We start from the raw sequence: 23,478 nt of genomic DNA, 5'->3' as shown, positions 1-23,478 counted from the left end.
ACATGTTGTTAGTATATAATGCACTTTGCACAAAATGTAAATGCACACCATGACAAAACATTCAAAAACCTACCAAAGAAAGCAAGAGACGTTATAAGTCAGAACACTGACAGAAAATCACAAAAACAGTGAACATCTTACAAGACAAGATTAGCAGATATTTGTATTAGTGAAGTTAATCTACTTAAAACCAAATAATGCTATAATATCTATGTTAAGTTCTCTTTCAAGCGACTAACCAGTAAAGGTACAAATATACAAAGTCTTTGTACTGACAAAAGAGTGAACATGAGAAAAGAAGACATTTAACAGACCGAATTAATTTCATACCCTTGATTTTAATGTTTGCTGTAGTCTTTTTGTCCCCACACACACATGTGTATTGTCCAGCATCTTCAAGTGTGAGGTCAGTGATCTTCACTCAACAGTAGCCCCATCTTGCATGATGAGGTACTTTTCCCCAGATTGCAGGACCTGCGTTCCTTTCTTCCAAACAACAGGAACTCCACGCTTTGAGAGTTCACAGTGAAGAGTAACACTGTCTCCTTCGTCACAATCTTGGCTTCTAGCTCATGTTTGAAGACCACTGGTAATGCTGAAGAGCAATTATGTGATGACATAAATTAAAGGTTAGTACAGTTTCTTGATTACACATGCATTGGCATTTAGTGTATCACTTGATCTTAGTGCTAAAATAAACTGAATTAAAGTAAGCAAAAAAAAAAGCAAAAATCAATAAATGGATGCATTTATATTAATAAGCTTTTATCCATACCACTGACAACAACATTAGCTGTTGTGTTCTCATTTCCACAATCACAGGAATATTCTCCACTGTCCTCAGGCACCAAGTCAGAAATCTGTAGCTCGCACATGGTGTCCCTCTGCATTATCTGATATCTTCCCCCATTTTTCAGACTTTCAGTTCCCTTCTTCCATTGCACTTGGCATCCGGGTTTTGAGAGCTCACAGGAAAGTAAGACTTTCCCACCTTCAGTAACTTGCTGGTTCTTCATCTGACCCTTAAACCTAGCAGGTACCACTGGAGAATGAACAAGTATCATATAATTAAAATTCTTCTTCATAGTTTTAGCATCCAAAAGACAGGATGGAAGATCTCTGGGATGAGATGATGAAGATACGACATGGAAGCTAGGATAAGCCAACGTTTGTGTTATTTTGCGACATAATGTGATTAAGTTTGTAATGTATAATATCTTTACATCATTATTGATCATCAAAATTTTCTGTGTCCATGAACAAAAAAAAAAAAACAGTTCCAACACATCCATTTCACCAGGACTACATGAATAGATATATTACACATAGTTCAGACAAGACTGAATCTCACAAACCAAGACAAACACAAAAGTGCAAGTGCCATTTTTAAAATATAAAAACTTGACAGACTGCTGAAAGGCATCTACTGAAATTACACAACAGCTTCTTTATAAAAATGAATTGATCTTTCCAGTAAAACCTAAATTATATTTCAGATAACTACTGTTAGACAAGAAAGCTAATGGTACAGGTTCTGGTTTCGTCAGTTGTTTAACTAAGAACAAGTAAATAACTCCAGCATGTATGGAAATAGAAGACTATTTAACCATGTTTTCACCAAACTGACTTGCTAGAAATCTAAATGACAAGTACAATAAAAGTGCAATATAAAAGTATCAGTTCTCTGAGCTGAGGTGATCATCTGCTGACACAGAAATGCATGAGACTATCACTGAAATTCCTGGCAGTAACATTGCCACAAAGGAACCCAAAAGTAAAATGTCAAATGCAGAAATACAACACATATGTTGAATCAATAAAAAAAAATTGTACTCACCAGAAATACTTTCAAAGAACACAGGAACAATAAAAATACTGTACATAAAAGCTTTAAGCATAAAAAACACTATTTAAGAATATATTCTAAGATTCTCCAGCTTCAAGTAATTATTTTCTATCTAAGGTTAATGCATTGCTATAAACACCCAGTAAGAGAGATTTTTGTGCAGATTGCTTTTTGGTGAAAGCCAGGTTCTTACCTTTCACTGTCAGTTTCGCTGAACTCTTCGTAGAGCCAATGTCACAGGTGTATACCTCGCTGTCACTCTTCTCCAGATCCTTCACTTTAAGGATGAGGACAGTTCCCTTTTGCATAAGCTCATACCTTCCTCCAGCCCTGATCTCCTTTGTTCCTTTCAGCCAGGTGACTTTAGAGGCAGGTTGGGCTGTCTCACATTCAAAGGAGACAACACTCTTCTCTTCAGCAGTGGCATCCTTTAGCTCATGAATGAATTTGTTGGCCAGTTCTACAGAAGAGATGAAATACTAAAGTAAATATACCTCCTGTTCAAATGATTTCCCTTTTTGTATATTTAAAGGAAGGATGACAGAATCTAAAATCATAAATTTTAAAATCCTTGCCTTTGATCTCCAGCTTAGCTTTGGAGGTTGGACCACCGGTGACCTCACAGCTGTATTCTCCAGAATCTTTTTCAGTGACGTTGCGGATTGTCAGCTTTACAAGCATCTGCTCCTGACTGATTTCGTATTTCTGGCTTTTTCTAATAGACTTGCCATCCTTTGACCACTTCACTTCCAGTCCAGATTGAGAAAGCTCACAGGAGAATGTGACATTTTCACCAATTTTGGCACTGACACCTTGAAGCTCTTTTGATATGGTAGGAGCTTCACCTGGCTCCCAAAAATAAGAAACACCTTGATTAAGCAAAACCGTATTTGTGTAAAACCTGTAAGTCAGTTCATTGTATGCCCTGCTTACCCTCAACAGTAAGTGTTGCCTTTGAGCTCAAATCCTTAAGAGTGAAGACCACCTCACCAGAATCAGAAGCTGAGACAGCTTTGATTGTTAAGGTATACTTGCGCCCTTTGCTGCTTATCTGGAAACGCCCTCCATCAGTGACAGGTTGGCCTTTTACGCTCCAGGTGCACTTCTCTGAACTTTCTCGGGACAAGATACACTCGAATGTGCAGTTTTCACCTGCTTTGGCCTCTACCGATTTAACACGCTTGGTGATCCCAATGTGGATATCTGGGGTCAACAGCAAAGACATTATTAAAAAAAAAAAAAACTTTATCTTTTTTCATAAAAACATACAGGATAAAACTACACCAAAATGACACTACAGTGTCACTGTAGCACAACAGTACTACATAAGTTCACTGTCATACCTCGAACAGTGACCTTGGACTTGGAGAGGTCTGTGCCAAGATCGCAGCTGTACTCCCCGGCGTCAGCTTGTGTGACATCATGGATAGTAAGTCCCAAGGTCTTACCATCATGGAGGAGTTCATACTTTTCCCCTGTTGACAGGACTGTTCCATCTTTGCGCCACACAGGGGCCACTCTGGGCTTTGAGACTTCACACTTAAGGGTAACTGTACCCTTCTCCTCTGCAACTACATCATCCAGCAACTTCAAGAAGATGGCTTTCTTCTCTGGAAGTCAATAAATAAAAAACTGCATTATGCCCAAACCTGGTCAAAAAAGTATTTATTTAGACATCATGATAGAAGCCCACCTTTGACTTTTAGGCAGACTGTTTCTTTCACATCCCTGATGCTGAATGAGACCTTTCCACCATCCTCAGGTGCTAGGTTCTTGAGGGTGAGCGTGTGGGTCTTATCCACATGGGTGATGGCATTGACCTCATTGTTGAAGAGCAGCTTGTCATTGAGAGTCCACTGGACCTCTTCATCAGCATAGTTAACCTCACAGGTGAACACCACATCACCATCTTCATCAACCTCCACGTCTGTCAGATGTTTGGTGATCTGGATTTTACGCACTATGTTTGTCAGAAAAATAAACATCAAAAAGCATGATCAAAGTGGCATTTATTTTACCAACAGCACCTATGAGTGTTTGGAGTAGTCAGAGGCAAAGCTCTAACAAGCAACCACAACCCTGAAGGGTTGGATGTATTAAGGGAATGCAATTTGAAACAGCATGCTTCAAATGCCTTGTTTGTGACATTACCTTCTACTTTGAGAACAGCTTTGGTCTCACAGACCCCAACCTGACAGCGATACTCTCCAGAGTCCTCTGCGCTCAAAGCTTGTATGATCAGCTGCACACTGGCGTCCTTTTGCTTCATGCTGTATTTGCTGGAAGCTTCCAAAGCAGTTTGACCCTTAAACCACCATACTTCTTTTGGTGTGGCAGAGAACTTGCAGCATAGTGTGGTGGAAGTCTTCTCCTTGGCGGACACATCTTTAAGAGGCTCCAGGACTTCAATGGGACGCTCTGTGAAGTGATATGAACAGTAATTTTGAAAACAAACAGAAAAGTGCACAAAACTACAACAACCAACATTGCATTTCATCTGTAGTTGAAATTTTATTCATTTCACCTGTAGTGCATCATCAAAAACTATTCAATTAGAATTATTAGATACAGATTAGATTTCTTTTGGAGTGGCCTTTTGCAAATCTCGGTTAAACCAAGTGTCTAACCTTTCACTTTGAGCTCAGCTGTTGATTTGCTCTTTCCGGCAGTGAACTGTACTTGGCCTGACATGGAGGGCTTGGTTTTCTTAAAAGTGAGTCGGTGCATGGTTCCCTCTTTTTCCATCTCTATATCTGCACACTCCTTCAGCTGTTCTCCATTTAGCATCCATTTCACTGGCTTGACAGTCTCCACGCTGACTTCCACCTCAAAGCGGGCAGCAAACGGCTCGGTCACTTCCACAGAACTCAGATGCCGTACTACGCTGATAGCCTGCTCTGAAGGTTGTGATGAGACAGTGTCAAAAATTGGCTATATCAAAAATGATCAGATCAATCAAAAACTGTTCTACAAACCGTTTTCAAATAATTAAAAACATGCAGTCATGTTTTCTACACCCTTTTTACAGTCAATTCTGAAATGTGTTTTAGTTTATGTATGGCTATGCTTTATGAATTCTGCTGTGATTCTGCTAAAATTGTATTTTATTCTTTAAATCACAATTGAAATGGTTTTTACCTTCTACTAGTAGCTGACATGAAGTCTTATCATCAATGGCGTCACACACATATGTATCCTCATCATCAGAGTCCACGTCGATGATGGTGAGCTTCCTGTAGATGTCCTCACTGGTGATCTCATGCTTCTTGCTGGGTTTGATCTCGGACTTGTTCTTGTACCATGTGACTTTAGCGTTGGCCCGTGAAACTTGACATTCTAAGTATGCGCGGTGTTTGTACATGGCGATTTTGTCTCTCAGTTTCTTCACAAATCTGACAGGCAGTTCTGTAATGATTATAAGGGAGCTTAGGGGATCTACAGATTAGTAAGACAATCTTAGAAAAGCTACAGGTCATTAGTCTTAACGCTAAATGCAAAATGCATGCAGATATGACAGACATGACAACGAACCTTTAACCTTCAGTTTGGCGACTGAAGAGGCCTTCTCAGCTGTGAACCTGATTTCACCTGCATCCTCAGCCTTTACAGATTTGAAGAGTAGAACGTATGTTCTTCCTAACACAAAGAACTTTAAATAAGTTTAAGAACCATTAATCTGTCCCTCTTGGAGCTGCTTTTTTGCTTTTTGTGAACAGCGAATATAAAAGGAACTGATTGTATTGTAATTTAAACTATGTACTGCCATACTGGGCTGCATGTTCCTCAATCTACAAGCATTTCTACAAGCACACCTAAGCTCTCAAAAGAAAGCAATCAAAGTCAATTTTGTTCGACTCACCCTCCTGTCTTATCTTTATGTTGTCTCCTGCTTTAAGTTTGGCATCTCCTTTGTGCCACTGAGCCTCGACCTCATCGTGAGAGACCTCACAATCAAACGTTGCACTCTCCTTCTCTGTCACCTCCACGTCCTGCAGCGGCTTGACTATTTTAATATCTCTGGCTGCAAGAATTCAATTACAAAGATTTTTTCAAGTGACACTACAAAATGCTTGAGTTCAGCAGTGATTAAATGTCACACTCAGAAGTCGTTCATCTTTACCGTGAACAGTGAACTTTGCCATGGTATTGTCATCTGTTGTTCTACATATATACTGGCCCTGGTCTTCATATGCACACTTATGGATGATCAGGGTGCGCTTGTTGGCCTGGGAATGGATGCCAAATTTCTTTCCTGGCTTCAATTCCTCATCATCCTGATGGGGAATTAATGACACAGTTCCATCAACATTTTTAAGTTTTTCTTTCCACAATTTATCTTTAACAATTCTAAATCAAATACCAATACCTTAAACCACTTGACATCAGCATTTGCTCTTGACACCTCACATTCAAAGGTGACTTTCTCCTTTTCAGGAGAACTGATATCCCGTAGAGGTTTGAGGATCTTTGCAGCAGGTTCTGCACAAACAATTAGGGTTATAATTGTTATATATGGATTTTGACATTGGTGGTATGTTATGGATATCCTCATTAGTTTAGACAAACCTTATTAAACTTGCAATCAGTGTAAATGGGATATATTGTGGACATTTATTTAGTTTGTCTGGTTGAATAAACTTAGACATGTTTGTTATACAGCTTTGAACAGACAGTGTCCAGTACTTGAAAACAAACTTTTTATGATCTTATGCTAACTGAATCTTGCTATTCAGGCTTAAACTTAAAGACCCTGTAACACTGACCTGTAACAATTAGTTTGCCAGAATTATATACATCCTCAGCTTGGAAAGTAATAGTTCCACCATCACTTATCTTCAGTTGGGACATAGTCAAGCAGTGCTTGTTGCCCTGCGCTGTAATGATGATATTTGGTCCTGCCTTTAGTTTCTTTGCATCTTTGCTCCAGGAACCTTCTACATCAGCCTTGCTGAGCTCCACCTCCATAGTGATGCTCTCTTTTTCTTGCACTTTCATATCTTTTAGGCCTTTTACTATTTGAATCTTTTTAACTAAATGGTAGAAAAAGAAACATTGGAAATCCACAGATGAAATACTTTTATTTGATAATTTCCTGTGTTTTTTAAATCATAAAATATTATGATCGAAAGAGTAACTCTGTAAAAGAGTAACATAATGAAGGAATCCATACTTTCTACTGTCAGTTTGGCCTGGGTCTTGTCATCTAGGGTTTCACATGAGTAATATCCTCTGTCAGCATACGCCACACTCTTGAGGACCAGAGCCTGCCTGGCACCATCCACAGACATCTCTATATTGTCTCCTTGCTGTAGTATCACACCATTCTTCATCCACTTCACATCTTTTGAGGGTTTACTCAGCTCCACTTCCAAACGAACTGTGTCCTGCTCAGTAACAGTCATATCTGCAAGCTTCTTCTTGAAGGTGACAGGAAGTTCTGCAAAATACAGATCAATTTGTAGTGAGAAACAGGTAGTCTGTGTACTTCCTGACGATATATTGCATTACGATTAAGAATAGTATCTGTCACTTATCCTTACGTTGTACTTGGAGTGTGGCTTTGCACATTTTCCCCTCGGCATCGATACTGATCTCTCCTGCATCCTCCTGACTGACAGCTGTGATGATGAGGGAATGGCTGCTTCCCCCATGAGTGATCTTAAATTTGGGACTAGCTGTAATAGGAATGTCATTACGCAGCCATCTGACACTTACATCGGCTGGTGTGATGGAGCATTTAAAGATGGCATCTTTGCCTTCATTTGCAACAACATTGTTCAGCTTGGTAGTGAACCTCACCAGACGTGGGGCTGTGGGAAATTAGATTGAAAAGCTGAGAGAAATGATAATGATGGACATCTATCACTTAAAACAAGCTTAATAAGTTGTGTTGGTTCATTTTGATGAGAATCGATTAGAAACTAATTGTTCGTACCTTTAGTAGTGACTTTGGTGGAGGTCTTGTCATCTTTGCATTCACAGCTGTACTCTCCTTCGTCCTCCTGAGCCACAGCGGACACAGTCAAGATGCAATTGGTGCCATCGGTGCGGATACTGAATCTACCACCTGATTTGATTTCTTTGCCATTATGCTTCCAGAGCACACTACTCGTGGCTTTGTTGAGACTGCAGGAAAGTGTCACTGTGCTTTCCAGTACTGCAGACACTGGCTGCAATGGCACCACAAACTTTAAAGGTGGATCTGCAGGGCACAGATGAGGGAAAAATTTAATTTTGTCTGCGATCAGTTAGAATTATTATTTCAATAAGTGCAATTATATCCAACACATAATTCCAAATGTATGAGTATTAAAGTGTTAGTTAAACAAAAAATGAAAATTATGTCATTAATGACTCACCCTCATGTTGTTCCAAACCCATAAGACCTCCGTTTATCTTGGGAAAACAGTTTAAGATATTTTAGATTTAGTCCGAGAGCTCTCAGTCCCTCCATTGAAGCTGTGTGTACGGTATACTGTCCATGTTCAGAAAGGTAAGAAAAACATCATCAAAGTAGTCCATGTGAAATCAAAGGGTCAGTTAAAATATTTTGAAGCACCTAAAATACATTTTGGTCCAAAAATATCAAGAACTACGACTTTATTCAGCATTGTCTTATCTTCCGTGTCTGAGAGAGAGTTCAAAACACTGCAGTGTATGATATCCGGTTCACGAATGAATCACTCAATGTCACCAGATCTTCTTGAACCAGTTCACCAAATCAAACTGAATGGTTTGAAACGGTTCGTGTCTCCAATAAGCATTAATCCACAAATGACTTAAGCTTTTCACTTTTTGGCTGACACTCTCTCTGAGTTAAAACAAACCAATATCCCGGAGTAATTCATGTACTCAAACAGTACACTGACTGAACTGCTGTGAAGAGAGAACTGAAGATGAACGCCGAGCCAGATAACAACGAAAGATTGACTCATTCTCGAGTCAAGAACCGTTTCTGTCAGACACGTCCGATTCAAGAACCGAGGAGCTGATGATACTGCGCATGTGTGATTCAGTGTGAAGCAGACCGACACACAGCGTGTCTGAACCGAACTGGTTCTTTTGGTGATTGATTCTGAACTTATTCTGTGCTAATGTTATGAGCGCGGGTAAACCGAAGTCTTGAATCAAGGGCAATCATCACCAATGACGTCATTACATCGAGCGCAAAAGAACCGGTGAGCCATTTTCTTCAACCATTTTAGTGAATCGGACTGTCTGAAAGAACCGGTTTGCGGAAAAGAATCAAACTTCCCATCACTACTGGTGATCCGAAAACCGATGCAACCAGTTCTTGACTTGAGAATGAGTACATCTTTCATTTGTTATCTGGCTCGGCTCGGTGTTCATCTTCAGTTCTCTCTTCACAGCAGTTCAGTAAGTGTACTGTTTGAATACATTAATTATTCTGGGATATTAGTTTGTTTTAACTCAGGGAGTGTCAGCCACATTAAAAAAGTTAACAGCTTAAGTAATTTGTGGATTAATGCTTATTGGACACGCGAACTGTTTCAAATGATTCAGATCGATTTGGTTAACTGGTTCAAAAAGATCCGGTTACATCGAATGATTCGTTCGCGAACCGGATATCACAACACTGCAGTGAACATGCTCACAACAGACACGGAAGAGAAGACAATGCTGAATAAAGTCGTAGTTTTTGCTATTTTTGGACCAAAATGTATTTTAGATGCTTCAAAAAATTCTAACTGACCCTCTGATGTCAAATGGACTACTTTGATGATGTTTTATTACCTTTCTGGACATGGACAGTATACCGTACATATGTTTTCAATGGAGGGACAGAAAGCTCTTAGGTCTTGGGAACGACATGAGGGCGAGTCATTAATGACATAATTTACAACATGACAACATTTTTGGGTGACCTATCCTTTTAATTGAATTGAATTAAAAAAAACAATATGCAATAAAAAATTATGAAAACTGCCATTAAACTCTTCTAAATTTTCCTTGGGAAATTATCAACATCTTAAACCATTTGTACGTTTTTCTTACTTTGAAGTTGCAAATTAGCTTTTACCTTTGACCTGAACCTTGAACTCAACCTTGTCATCAGCCGTCTGACAAAAGTAGGTGCCGCTGTCTTTAGATTCAGAGGACTTAACGATGAGGACACGTGAGCAACCTTCCTGTTTCATCTCATACTTTGATCCGTCTTTCAGTTCTATTCCATCCCTGAACCACTTAACACTACAATTCTCTGACATCACCTCGGTTTTTAACACAACCTTTTCTGTTGACTCGACCATCACAGTTTCTTTTGTTACGGATGTCTTCTGGAATTTGGTAGAAACATCTGAGGGGAAAAAAATAATCACTTAATTGTGACCATGTTATGGAGGAAGACAAGTCCACTAATGTGCAAGGAAATTTTACCTTCCACCTGAATCTTAAAAAGAAGTTTCTCATTCCCAACTTCACAGGTGTATTCTCCAGCATCCTTCTTATCCACATTCTCCAGAACCAGCTGACGGCTCTTGCCCTTTGACTCAACATGGACAGTCTTACTGGAGCTCAACTGCTTGCCATCCTTGAACCATTTCACCTCAGTCTTCAGGTCAGAAACTTCACAGCTCAGTGTGGCTTTTTGGGAGGCTGAAACCTTCACTTCCTTCTGATAAGAGTCTTTGTTGGTGAAGGCAGCTTTGAGCTCTAATAAGAAGAGAGTTTACTTAATTCAAAGAGTTTGCCTATTTACAGAGAAAATCAACAGTAGGGTGGCAATTACATTGAATATGACGAGACAATAAATATTTTCATAGCAGCTTTTAAATAACCAAAAGGAGACTGTTAAGATGCACAGAACCAAAATGAACAGTCCAAAATGATTTCCATACCTGTAACCTGAATCTTAAATGGCAGCTTTTCATTTCCAACTTCACAGGTATATTCTCCAGCATCCTTTTTCACCACATTCTCCAGCAGGAGCTGGCGGCTCTTGCCCTTTGACTCCATGTGGACAGTCTTACTGGAGCTCAACTGCTTGCCATCCTTGAACCATTTCACCTCAGTCTTGGGGTCAGAAACCTCACAGCTCAGTGTGGCCTTCTGGGAAGCAGCTACTTTGACTTCCTTCTGATAGGTGTCCTTGTTGGTGAAGGCAGCTTGAATATCTAGTTGGGCAGGCATATTGCAACATGGATCCAGTATTAGACAGTATTCTTTGAGCAAATATTTTATTTTAAGTTATAGACATCAAATACTGCAAAGACTGAATGGTTGAGAAATCCAGAAGAAATCAAAAATCATAGAATGGATATTAAGCAAATAAATCCAAATCTTACTGCAGATTATTACTTTTCCAGTAGCATCGAAATTAGCAAGAATTGCTTTTTAATTTTTAAAATGACTTCTTGATAAGAAAAAATATGCGTCACTATATCTACAAACACAAATTAATTGTATCTTACTCAATGGTTTCTTTTATCGAGGACAAACTCTTTTGTCAAGCTTCACTGATTGATTGTAATTTGGATTTATTTCATAAGGAAGAAAAACTAAAATAGAAACCTACAGCCAAAAGACAAACAAAATGATATTCCCATACCTGTCACCTGGATTTTAAAGGCAAGTTTCTCATTTCCAGCTTCACAGGTGTACTCCCCAGCATCTTTCTTCTCCACATTTTCCAGCACTAGCTGGCGGCTCTTGCCCCTTGACTCCATAAAGACAGTCTTACTGGAGCTTAATTGCTTGCCATCCTTGAACCATTTTACCTCGGTCTTGGGGTCAGAAACCTCGCAGCTCAGTGTGGCCTTTTGGGAAGCAGCTACTTTGACTTCCTTCTGATAGGTGTCTTTGTTGGTGAAGGCAGCTTGAACATCTGGTTGGGCAATGGGCAATATGAGAAAACAGTATGCTTTGAGTAAATATATATTACTCTGGATTATATACAACATATACAGCAAAAACTAGTTAGGAATGCTAAATAAATTGCAAATGAATTCACAAAAAAGCCAATTTCATTGCAGATTGTAACTTGTTATTGGTTCTGTACCACTGAATTGGTAACAAATTATTCTACTTTTCATTGTACATCTTCTTGAAGACACATTAATAAAATCTTGTGAGGCAAAGCATATATAAAACTCTTTTAATCAACTCAACAGACAAACAAAAGGACATACCTGTCACTTCAATTTTAAAGGCAAGCTTTTCATTTCCAGCTTCACAGGTATATTCTCCAGCATCCTTCTTCTCCACGTTCTCCAGCAACAGCTGGCGGCTTTTTCCCTTTGACTCCATGTGGACAGTCTTACTGGAGCTCAACTGCTTGCCATCCTTGAACCATTTCACCTCAGTCTTGACGTCAGACACTTCACAGCTCAGTGTGGCTTTCTGGGAGGCTGAAACCTTCACTTCCTTCTGATAAGTGTCCTTGTTGGAGAAGGTGGCTTGAATGTCTGGGGCAGAAGTAAAGATTTAGGAATACAGTATCAGAAACTGCATTTAGTTTTATGTAAACGGCACTTCGCTTATCGCGAGTCACTGGAACCCTAAAAAACAAGCAAAAACACTGGCATGGTATTCTTACCTTCCACACAAATCTTAAAGACAAGCTTTTCATTTCCAGCTTCACAGGTATATTCTCCAACATCCTTCTTTTGAATGTTCTCCAGCAGCAGCTGGCGGCTTTTGCCCTTTGACTCCATGTGGACAGTCTTACTGGAGCTCAACTGCTTACCATCCTTGAACCATTTCACCTCAGTCTTGAGGTCAGAAACCTCACAGCTCAGTGTGGCCTTTTGGGAAGCAGCTACTTTGACTTCCTTCTGATACGAGTCTTTGTTGGAGAAGGCGGCTTGTATGTCTGGAGCAGAAGTAAAGATTTAGGAATACAGTATCAGAAACTGTATTAAGTTTTATGTAAACATTGGTTCAGTCATGGTTTATTGAGTCACTAGAACCTTAAAAAAGCCAAAATGCTGCCATGTTGTTCTTACCTTCCACTCGAATCTTAAAGACCAGCTTTTCATTTCCAGCTTCACAGGTATATTCTCCAGCATCCTTCTTCTCCACATTATCCAGCACGAGCTGGCGGCTCTTGCCCTTCGACTCCATGTGGACAGTCTTACTAGAAATCAACTGCTTGCCATCCTTGAACCATTTCACTTCAGTTTTGGCATCAGAAACTTCACAGCTCAGTGTGGCCTTTTGGGAGGTTGAAACCTTCACCTCCTTCTGATAAGAGTCTTTGTTGGAGAAAGCAGCACAAGTTTCTAAAAAGGACATTCATTGTTTAGTAAAACATCAAAAAGCGTACAGTTCAGGACTTCAAAAAGACCTCAAAATGGAGAAAAACACATTGGCTTAATAATACGTACATTTCGTGCAAATTTCAATAACATCTAAGTGATTGTTTCCCAGAGGCTAATCTACAATTATTTGCTTTCAAGTTTACCTTTTATATCTACAATACTTTAGGTACTCGGAAAAGAGCTGTACCTTCAAAGAACCATTACTTTCCTCAGTAAGATCTGACATTGGCATACAAAATGACATGCTAAACTTTAATATAACTTATACAAGGCTAGTATAACTTTTAATTTCACTTATTAAATCATTTATTAGTTGTAGAAGCATTTAGCTTCACTGTTCAAAAAACCATGAAGTTATGACATTAATTAGGTATTGTGGCATATCTGATTAATCCTGCTCATTTAAATTTTTAGTTTCAGACTAATTAGCACATAGTCTTGCCTTTTATCTTGACCAGGAATGTCATTTTGTCCTCTGGCGTTTCACACGAGTAGTGTCCTTCATCGCTCTGCTTGGCACCCCTGATGACCAGCTTCCTTTGTGTCCCCTGAGATATAAAAGTTGTCCTCTTGTCCTCCATTATTTCTGTCTGCTCTTTCTTCCACACAACAGCAGTTCCAGGAGAAGCAACCTCACAGCTCAACACCACGTCACCCACAAGAGCATCACTCTCTTGGGGCTGAGCCCTCGGCTTGTTAACAAACTTAGCTGGTTCTTCTGTCAGGGGAAATTGAAGGATTAGATGCCACATCTCTTTGATTTCAACATCATTAGGTATAGAAGTACATTATAAAACACACATTAAACATGGCATAAGAAACATAATGACATCCACTGTCCATTTGTAAATAATTTGATAGTGAAAATGCTGACACACAAATGTGACAACCCAAACTCTCCTGATTTACATGTATTTAGACAGGAACTGACAGTCTAACAGATATTTTAATGATGTGTACACATTAAAGATACTCATCACATCCCAAAGTATACTGAATTTGATACCTGAAAGTGCATGAGTTCTAAGCAGATCTGTTACCGGACAAACACAGCAACACTTCCTGTTGAGCAGCCAAAGCCCAGCTGCTCCTAGATGTCAACACTGACTGCTTACACCATTTATCCACTCTGAACTTTCTGTATTTTCGGTGTTGGGCTATGAAGCTCTTACTACTCAACACTGATTTTAATTGCAAATAGACGGGACCACTGTGTATTTCTCTTCTATTATTTGACAGGATAAACTCTTCACTATAAATACTATAAATCAACATGTTTGTAAATATAATTTATTCTACCTTAGGCTTGAAATATAAATAATGGATATAAAACCATAAGATAACTGAAATGGGTTAGGAAGCGGCTTCTTTCACCTTTAAGGGCAAGCTGGACAGACATTTTATCACCATCAAACATGCATTCATAGATGCCCACATCTTCATGGTCAACGTTGTGGACTGTCAGTGTGCGTTTACGGTCCACACTTGTGGCTTCATATTTTTTACCCATCCTCAGTTCCTTCCCATTCTTCATCCAGACAACCTAAAGCACAGACAGTACCTGCAGTTAACGTTAAAAAAACCCCACATCCCATCATGTCCACACATTTAAGGTCCCTGTAAAGGCAATATTTAATGAGTTCTGAGCTTGATACACCAAAGAAAAATGTATTATTAACCAAAAAAGTGATCAAAATCTTGAAAAAATGGCCGGTATCCTCTGCTCTCAAATACTAGGGGCGTCTAATGTGAAATATCGCTGTTGCCACATCCTGAATGGATGCTCCTAGTGTGTTACTATAACGGTACTGACAACTTGCGATTGAGCAGGTGAACTGATGCCAATGTGCTCTATTTATAGTGTTAGAGGAGGGGCCATGGCTCGGGGGCTCCATTGCATCATCAAACCCGCTTTTTAGCCCCGCCCAAAAAATCCTGAAAACAAAATTGGTGAAAAACTGTTTAACGGTCTAACTCTACTATTCAGAACTGCATAGTTCAAAGTCTTTGTAATGTGTTTCAGCAATAGATTAGTTGCATTTATAATGCATTCAGAAACAATTCTGAAAATTGACTTTACAGGGACTATAAATAGATATTTGGTGTTTGTCCCTTTGGGCAATGCATCTCAAAGTTGTTTGAACAAGATAAATTAAACTAAACTGGGACAGGAGAACTTATAACAAACTTAAAATACTTAAACTATTTTCTGTGGATTTTATTTATTTTTGACAAAAAAGTGCATGTTTTCACCTGGATGTTTGAATCGGACACTTCTGTGAACATCTGAGCAGAGGAGTGCATGCTGAAAGCAAACACTTCCACCTGAGAAGACTTATTGGTGAAACGTGCGGGTGCGGCTAGAGAAGATCAGTATAAAATATCAGGAAAGCTGTTGAAGTTATTCTGTTTACGTTAACAGAAATGTTTCCTCTCTTACCTTTCACACTAAGCGTGGAAACACTCTGAGATCCACCACCCACAAACTTGACCTGTGCTCCATTTAGTTCCATGGATACCTCCCTAATGACCAGCGTGTGTGTGGTCTTTGAGCGTGTGATCAGATACTCAGATCCACTGCGGATCATTCTGTCATTTATGGTCCAGGAGCCGGAACATACGGCTGAGAGCTCAACAGTGAAGGTTGCTTCTTCACCTACATGTGCACTGCAGTTGACCAGGCCTGTCTTCACTGATGCTGTGGGCTCTGAACAAATAAACTTAAATATACTTACTGGATTTAAAACAGTTTATTTTAGCTTAAATATGAAGACTGTCAACAACAACAACAGAAAACATTCTCACCAAGGTAAAACGATCCAGGAACCTCCAAGTAGGTACTCTGACCAAAATCATTGACCGCTGAGATGCGGAACTGATAGCTTGCTTCTTCTGAAATTTCACTGATGGTGTATTCAGTGCTAGACACAGACGTACTAGTGACTTTAACCCAGGTTTGGGCTCCCACCTTCCTGCGCTCAATGATGTAGCCGGTGATGGGCACGGGCCGTTCACTGTCTGGTGGAGACCAGCACAGTGTGATCGATGAATCTGTCTTGTTTCGCACCACTGGCTCAAGTGGGGGATCTGGGGATGTTTCCTCGGTGCTGAGGTCAAAGTTTATATTATTGTTAATCAGGGTGAAGAAATGGAATCTCTCTAAATGTCAAAAGCAATTATGTTTACCGTTGAAACATTGGTAAATAAATGCACTAGTACAGTCACCACATAGTAGCTGTGGTGTCATTCGATTTGATGTGATTCAAATCATTAGAACAAAAAACCGCTTGTAAAATCTTGTGGAAAGGTTTGGGTCGGATTTACAAATGCATTCACCTGTGACGGAGAAGCGGGTGGATGTCTTGCAGTCATGGGCGATGAAAGCTACCTCACCCGAGTCCTCTGCAGTACATTCGCGAATGGTCAGTGTGTACTGTCTGTTAATGCGGGCGATAATAATTCGGGAGTCCTCTTTCAGCCTCTCCCCATTCCTGGTCCAGTATGCATCATCTACTGGTTTCTCCAGTTCCACACAGAAGATCACGGTATCGCTAACTGGCACCACTGTCCTCCTCGGCAGCTTTTTAGTGATGTTGCCTGAAAGTGCAGAGAAAAACCACATTAAGAATATATTTTGTGTTTCACTGGGTTATTCATGATCATCATTCTGGCCACCCATATTGGAATAGAGCTTATACCCAGCACTGTAAGTTCGGCCACAGTGCGGCTGCCTTCCTTCATCTCACAGATGTACACGGCATCATCATTGGTGGTGACATTGTGAATAGTGAGGCGGCGCAGGGTCCCTTCCACATCCATGCGGTACTTGGTACTTTCCTCCAGATGGGTCTCCTCCATAAACCAGCTGGCCTTTGTGTTCGGCACTGGCACCTCACACTGCAGAGTTGCTGTTTCCTTTTCCTTCACCTCGACATCCTGCAGCTTCTTTTTGAATGGGATCTTTGGCTCTGGAAAGTATACATGTTAGGGAGCGTACAGAAGACAATTTCTTTTTAGATGGCAGTCATGATCTGGCAGTGTCCTACAATTGGTTTTCATATTGATTGGCTCTCCAAGAAGGCAAATGATAAATGATAAATAAATAGGATGGTTTCAAATATAGTATAAGTCAGATAAACCTAAGCCAGTTGAGTTAAAGTGAACAAGAAGGGCAACTATTTGCAAGTGACCTTTGTGGTGTTCACAATATAAGTGGACTTATGAAACCTGCCTGAGTGTGGGTCATTTTGAGGTAGATTTTTAAGTATATTTTACATACTACATTGGGTCAATTCAAGGGGGAACATCCTTTAAAAAAAATAACAGCATACAGTATAAGGCGAGAAAAAAATCTGACCATCAGACTAAAATAAATGGATTTCTTACATTATATGAGGTTTAGTCTGTTTGTTTCCAGACTGCCTTTGGATGTACTTTACCAGCTTGAAGTCAATCATTTTAAATCTGAACGTTACAAAAAAAAAACAGCCTTAAATGTCATGAACTTCACACTCCTAATCCCTTCACATGGACGCCACTGCACTTTGCACTGCAAGGTTGGACTGGTATTCGGCGGTAACGGTTAAGTTTCTGTGACCTTTCTTTTAGGTGTCAAGATTAAGACACAGGAACAAGGTAGCAAAACATTATTGCTACACTTCTGGCTAAAATTAGAACTCTGAATAAATACAAAATCTGTGTAGATCATTATATCAATGTAGGCTTAGTTAGCATATAATTAGGATGTAGACTAATGCTTCTAAACCTGAAGACGTCACTTGGAAAGTCACACATATAACGGTGTCAGAAGTGAGTTTGCAGCTAGCTATCACAACAACTGTGAACTAATCATCACCAGCAGAAAATAGGTGTAATGCTACACCCTCTTCGAACACTTGCAAGCACTTTGTTAAGCAGAGACTGAGCTGGAAGGCAAAGATGACTGTCATTAGTTGATACAATTTCAATTGAAAGGTTGGTGATTTATTAGGGCCGACTGTATTTTAACATCGTCATTATTGTGCTGATGTACGTAGTCATCTTATGTGCCAGGCTCAATAAAATTATGATATTCTCTGACTGATACATGACATATAAAATACTGTACTTGTAGTTCTAATAGTAAAGTAATTGCACCAAGTTTTTTTTGGAAATAACCAAGTGTAGTCAACACCTCCAAAACATTGCAATCCAAAAACTCATATCATCTCAGGAGGAGACATATACAAGACATGACTCAACTAAGTATATAAGGATCTGGTTGTTCAAGCCACAAATGAAAACTTACTTCTCCCAAAAAGGACTGCTCAGCTTAAATTTGCAAGGTTCAATCATTAAATGGGTTTAAAGTTTTTCCACCCCAAATTAGCAATTCTTTTTTGCTTTGATTCAAGTGTAAACTGAATTTACATACTCATTCTGACAGCAGGTGGATCGATTAGTTTGCAAAAAGTTGCCAAGGGTAAGTACCTGCAGACATTATTCTTACCTTTGACGATCACTAGCACAGCACTATAGGTTTGTCCAGCCAAGTTGGATGCATTGCAGGTGTAAAGCCCATTATCACTTTGTTTGCAGTAGAGCACCTTGAGGATGAAATTCTCCGCCAGGTCCTCATACATCACATGTCTGCGGCCCTCACTGATGTTCGCCCCATCCTTCCTCCAGATGATCTGAGGTTTGGGATGGCCTGTGACGAAACAGCTAAGCTTTGCATGTTTACCCTCGGTCACCATACAGGTGCGAGTGAACACACCTTTGGGCAACATGCTGGTTAAGGCCGAAACCCTCTGCTCCTGATCATAGCCGAGTCCCAAGCTTCCAAGTTCCTCGGTGATCGAGGAAGATGAGGCTGTATGCGTGGTTGAGGAACTTTCCAAGGTGCGGTATAAGGAGATGTCCTTCCGCATTTCTTCTTTCCGCTTCTGCATGTGTGACAGGAGGGATGTGCTCTTGTCTGCATTAAGGAGACGAGTATCTTGAAGGTCGACCGCTAGCGCAGCAGCGGCCTGAGCACGGCCAATGGAGTTCTGTGCACGGCAGGTGTAGGTACCACTGTCCAGGCTCCTGACACTCTGGATCCTCAAGGAGCTGGAGTCATTTTCCGAGATTATCTTGATGCGGTTGGTCTCACCCAGGTAGCGACCATCCTTTTCCCAGTCAAAGTTGGGTGCCGGATGGGCTGCCACCCGACAATAGAAGGTAACATCACCCCCTAGACCCACACGGGTGGAGACAGGCTTGACTGTAAACACTGGGGCGCGATCAATCACAGTTTCCGGCAGTCCCACCTTCAGGGTCACAGCCGCATATGCCTCTCCAATGTTGTTCTTGGCACGGCACATGTACTGCCCACTGTCTTCTAGAGTTAGATCGTAGATGGTAAGTCGGTAAACGTCACCATCTTCTACTTTCTTGAAGCGTCCACCTGCTGAAAGAAGCATCTTGTCTTTCTCCCAGGTGACTACAGGAACAGGGTTCCCCACAATAGTGCAGCTGAGGGAGGCATCTCGTCCCACGCACAACGAGAAGGCTTTGGGTCGAGTTAGGAAGCGTGGAGCCCCACCAAATAAATTCTGATCCATTCTTGCTTGCTGTAGAGATGAAACAACACACTTTAATAAAAGTTGTGGTAAATGCATAGAGGAGAAACATAAGAACTTGAGATTATATAAGAAGCTTTCCGTATGTGCATCTTGCCACCAAATTTTGCAACTAATCTCAAGGATGTTTCTAAAAAAAAAGCTACCTTTCAACTTATACTGTAAGTCGGTTTAAATAAAGAGGGTCTGTTAATGACAAATAACCATGTCAAGAAGATCCTGATATAGACATTTTGAGAAATGAGAGAGGCCTACTTTTAGAAATGCCCACTCAAACCTCTCCAGTATCCCTCCACAAATTTGAAATAAAGCTAGTTGGTTTAAAGAGTCAAATGTATTAACAAAGCATAAAAAATAGTTTGCCATGTTTGAGAATTCATCTTTTTGTATGTAGCAATAGACAAGCTGATATGATAATGTAATAGTCATACTGCTACACTTTTCTGCATGCAACCCCGCCCCCCCCAAAACAAAAATGACCAGCTAATGATATCTTTTGTCCATTTCTCCAAAAAGATAACAACTGTGAATGTAAACTGTCTTAAGGTTATATCGTCATTGTTTAGGTGGGATACTAGTATATAAATGAAATCAAAGCAAATGGACATGCACTAGAAGCCATATTGGGTGGTCAAAATGAGCATTTTCCACTTTTGACAGAACTTTACATGGAATGTCCCATTTAAAATTACCTTTATCTTTATAACATTAAGAGGTAATCAACTTGAATCTACTATATCCAACAGAACAGTGGCTGATCTAGTGAAATCTCACCACAGAAAGTCAGTTTTACTGATGGGGTGGAATTCCAGTGTAACAAAGTTAAACAAAAGGATGTTGGTCTTTGAAAAGCATGACATTTGGTATCTCTAACACCTATGTCCCATCAGCTGCCTGTCCCAAAAATAACCTCAGCTGTCGGGCTCCGTCTGCACTATGTCCATTTGTAGAAGAGATTTGACCTGCTGTGTGATACTATATATGTTTTTTGTCAATGGAATTTTTCTAAACTTATAAATGTTGTTTCAAAGCGCAGTAGATGTATTCGCCTGCGTGGATCTCTCCTTGCGAGAGAAAAAAAATGAAATCATTTTCATAATTAAAAACTGATCAACAAAATAATAAAGTAGCCTAACATAATCAGTTCAGACTTGTTGAATTTGCGACATATGTAATAAAATGACATTGAAAAGTATTCCCTCAGATAGCAATAGTTTCACGTTTTAATATTTATAACGATAAAAAAATATCACATCTTACCTTTTTCCCGTCAAGCTAACGCTACGAATATAAACCTGTGCAGATGTTCATAAATATCCGGTGTTGGCATGTGAAGATATCCTCGTTAAAACATGTAAATTCCGTGAACTGTAGAGGAGGAGGACAGTGTGTTTTATCCCCCAGTGTCTTTGCTTTCTGTGTGACGCTTCTCTCGGTCCAGCCTCCCGTTGAAAATAGATCCGTCACTTGCCGGAGCAAATGTCGGACTGAGGTGAAGTAACAGTTATTGTTGAACAGTCGCTTCAGCTCAACCTGTATGACAAACCGTTTAGGCAGGCTTTTTTTTTTTATCACAAAGCTATTGCTTTGTTTAGTTAATGCAGTAACTAATTGCACATTATTGTTATTATATTATATGGATCTGTTGCAATAAATAGGCTACTTCTAACTAGTGCAATAGTCACAAGGATGATTATAAATTACATTGCATTACAGTAATTATGACGAATCAAATTGTATTGCATTTTTTTATTTAGAACATAGGCTACTGACATCGGTTTGTTTGTGGCATTTAACCAAAAGGTTTAACATCCTTTAAGTTTATGAAATTTATTTTCCAACCATCCTGCAAATTACTGTGAATTTAAGCTGTTGGTCTAAGATTCAGTACACTTAATAGGTAGCAAATTATTTTAATTATTTTTCATCTGAAATCATTTCACTAAAATTAAACTCCCTCACAAACTCTTGTGATGGTTTGGTTATTCCATAGTTATTGTATGTCTCATATTTTCCTGAATGACTAGCGGGTCTTTCCCGTGCCTGTTGAGTGACAGCAGCAGATTGGCCAGGCTCACATTTAAAACTGTCTGAAACTCAAGCAGTGGGATCAGTCAGACTCTTTGGTGCGAGGGATAATTTTGCTGCTTTAGTTTGCAAATGTGCAACTTTCACAATCCTGCCTAGTTTTACTGTAACACAAATGCTCAGCGCTTGTTTGGCGATGCTAACATAAATGTTGGGTTATGCAAAAAGTATTTTAAGAACTAGTTTAAACTCTAAACTACTAGAAGTGTTCCCTGCATTGCAACAGATAAACTGTAGATACACTGCAAACTCATTGAGATAGAGTTTACTGTGGCCATGGTATGCCACATATATATATACACATAATACTATAAATACAAAATACAGATCATATCAAGTTGTTTCTAAACATATATATAAGTGAGAAAGTTTGCTAATTTTAACTTGGAGCTAAATATACTGTATTCTATCAGGGAAAGATAGTGGGATATGGGGCTTATCAGATATCTTTCCTGATAGATAAATACTTTCATCTTTTAATCCTCAAATACATTTAATATTAATACTATAATGCATTTGAGAAAAAGTATTTATTTAAAAGTACTTATTACTCAAACTCATTAATAGAGTATGTTTTAGGAATAGAGAATGAGTTAATTAAATTCTGAGCTTAATTAAACTCATACAAAATGATTAATGGAGTTGAACTGTGATTCAGCTCTGTGCAGGAAAATGTTGGCCCTCTACTGGTCAGGCAGAGAAATTACAGAAATGTACATTTTCCCTCCAGAATAATTTGAGGCCAAATATTAGAGTTAACATCTTTCCATAAAAGGTTTCTATGACCACCTATATCCAAAAAGACCATTTTGACATTTGCTTGGGCATTAACAGTTTAATATCAGATATGTTAATAAAATATGTAATATTTATAAAATATGTTCTATAGGCACTTTATCCGAAATTATTCTTGACATACTCTTAAACGTCCTTCATTATAAAAATCCTTTTTTTTGTGCAAACAACCAATAAAGGTTGAATGAAGCAGCATATACTTGCATAATAAAAACATATAGGTATATGTGGCTAAATAAAAAAAGTATGTTGAGACAAACAGTATCAAAAAGGCTCATATATCCTGCATAATTAGTGTATCAAGAACTTCAGTAAATCACAGTATACTGTCAAGTAAACATGATATCTCCAGAGTCCCAAGACTGAATGCACCCATAACTACAAAACGGACCAGTAATTTCTCATTAAAGTGGGTTTGAAGTTTGAAGGATCACGCCTCTTTGAGTTTGGTGAGCTCCCATTGGCCACCTCCGCACGATCGCAGCATGATATCATGATGCTGTTTAATGAACACAAAGAATTCTAAGCACAGGCCATATGATAATGTTTGTCATGTTGTTTTAGTGAATGTGAAAAGGTCATAGATCATCATCTTTTTCAGAGTGCTATGGTGACCCAGACTGATCTCACCCTCGGCCTCCTCCGTCAGAGCACTAGTGGCCTCATCCAGTACTGAAAACAATCCGCATGTCTTACTCTTGACACAGGACATGAATGGGATCAATCAATCAATCAACTTTTATTCAAGACACATAAGTCCATAATTTCGTAGTCGATAGGATCATCTGACTGATTACAATAATTAAAGCTATAGGAAATTTTAAGAAACTATGCAAAAACTGACCTGCGTATTTGGGCTGCAGGTAAA

At 39.4% G+C, this 23,478-nt stretch overlaps 1 protein-coding gene across 1 annotated transcript; it reads right to left on the bottom strand.

Moving 5' to 3' along the window:
* Positions 1-407: 407 nt before the first annotated feature.
* Positions 408-21,198, bottom strand: LOC113076388 (obscurin-like). The gene is given in 35 exon segments (XM_026249030.1): positions 408-595; positions 776-1,042; positions 2,040-2,306; positions 2,422-2,691; positions 2,780-3,049; positions 3,190-3,456; positions 3,540-3,806; positions 3,998-4,264; positions 4,474-4,743; positions 4,985-5,251; positions 5,378-5,482; positions 5,706-5,867; positions 5,967-6,120; positions 6,213-6,325; positions 6,610-6,876; positions 7,017-7,283; positions 7,387-7,656; positions 7,782-8,048; positions 9,888-10,163; positions 10,244-10,519; positions 10,705-10,980; positions 11,415-11,690; positions 11,995-12,270; positions 12,402-12,677; positions 12,811-13,086; positions 13,568-13,843; positions 14,500-14,668; positions 15,379-15,485; positions 15,566-15,832; positions 15,931-16,215; positions 16,218-16,232; positions 16,462-16,722; positions 16,824-17,093; positions 18,614-19,718; positions 20,988-21,198. Coding segments are annotated over 34 exon segments (8,883 nt in total). The 5' UTR covers positions 19,710-19,718; positions 20,988-21,198.
* Positions 21,199-23,478: the final 2,280 nt, after the last annotated feature.

Source organism: Carassius auratus, unplaced genomic scaffold, assembly GCF_003368295.1.
Source record: "Carassius auratus strain Wakin unplaced genomic scaffold, ASM336829v1 scaf_tig00020303, whole genome shotgun sequence".
Classification (NCBI taxonomy): Eukaryota; Metazoa; Chordata; class Actinopteri; order Cypriniformes; family Cyprinidae; genus Carassius; species Carassius auratus.
This window is presented reverse-complemented; position numbering and strand designations above follow the sequence as displayed.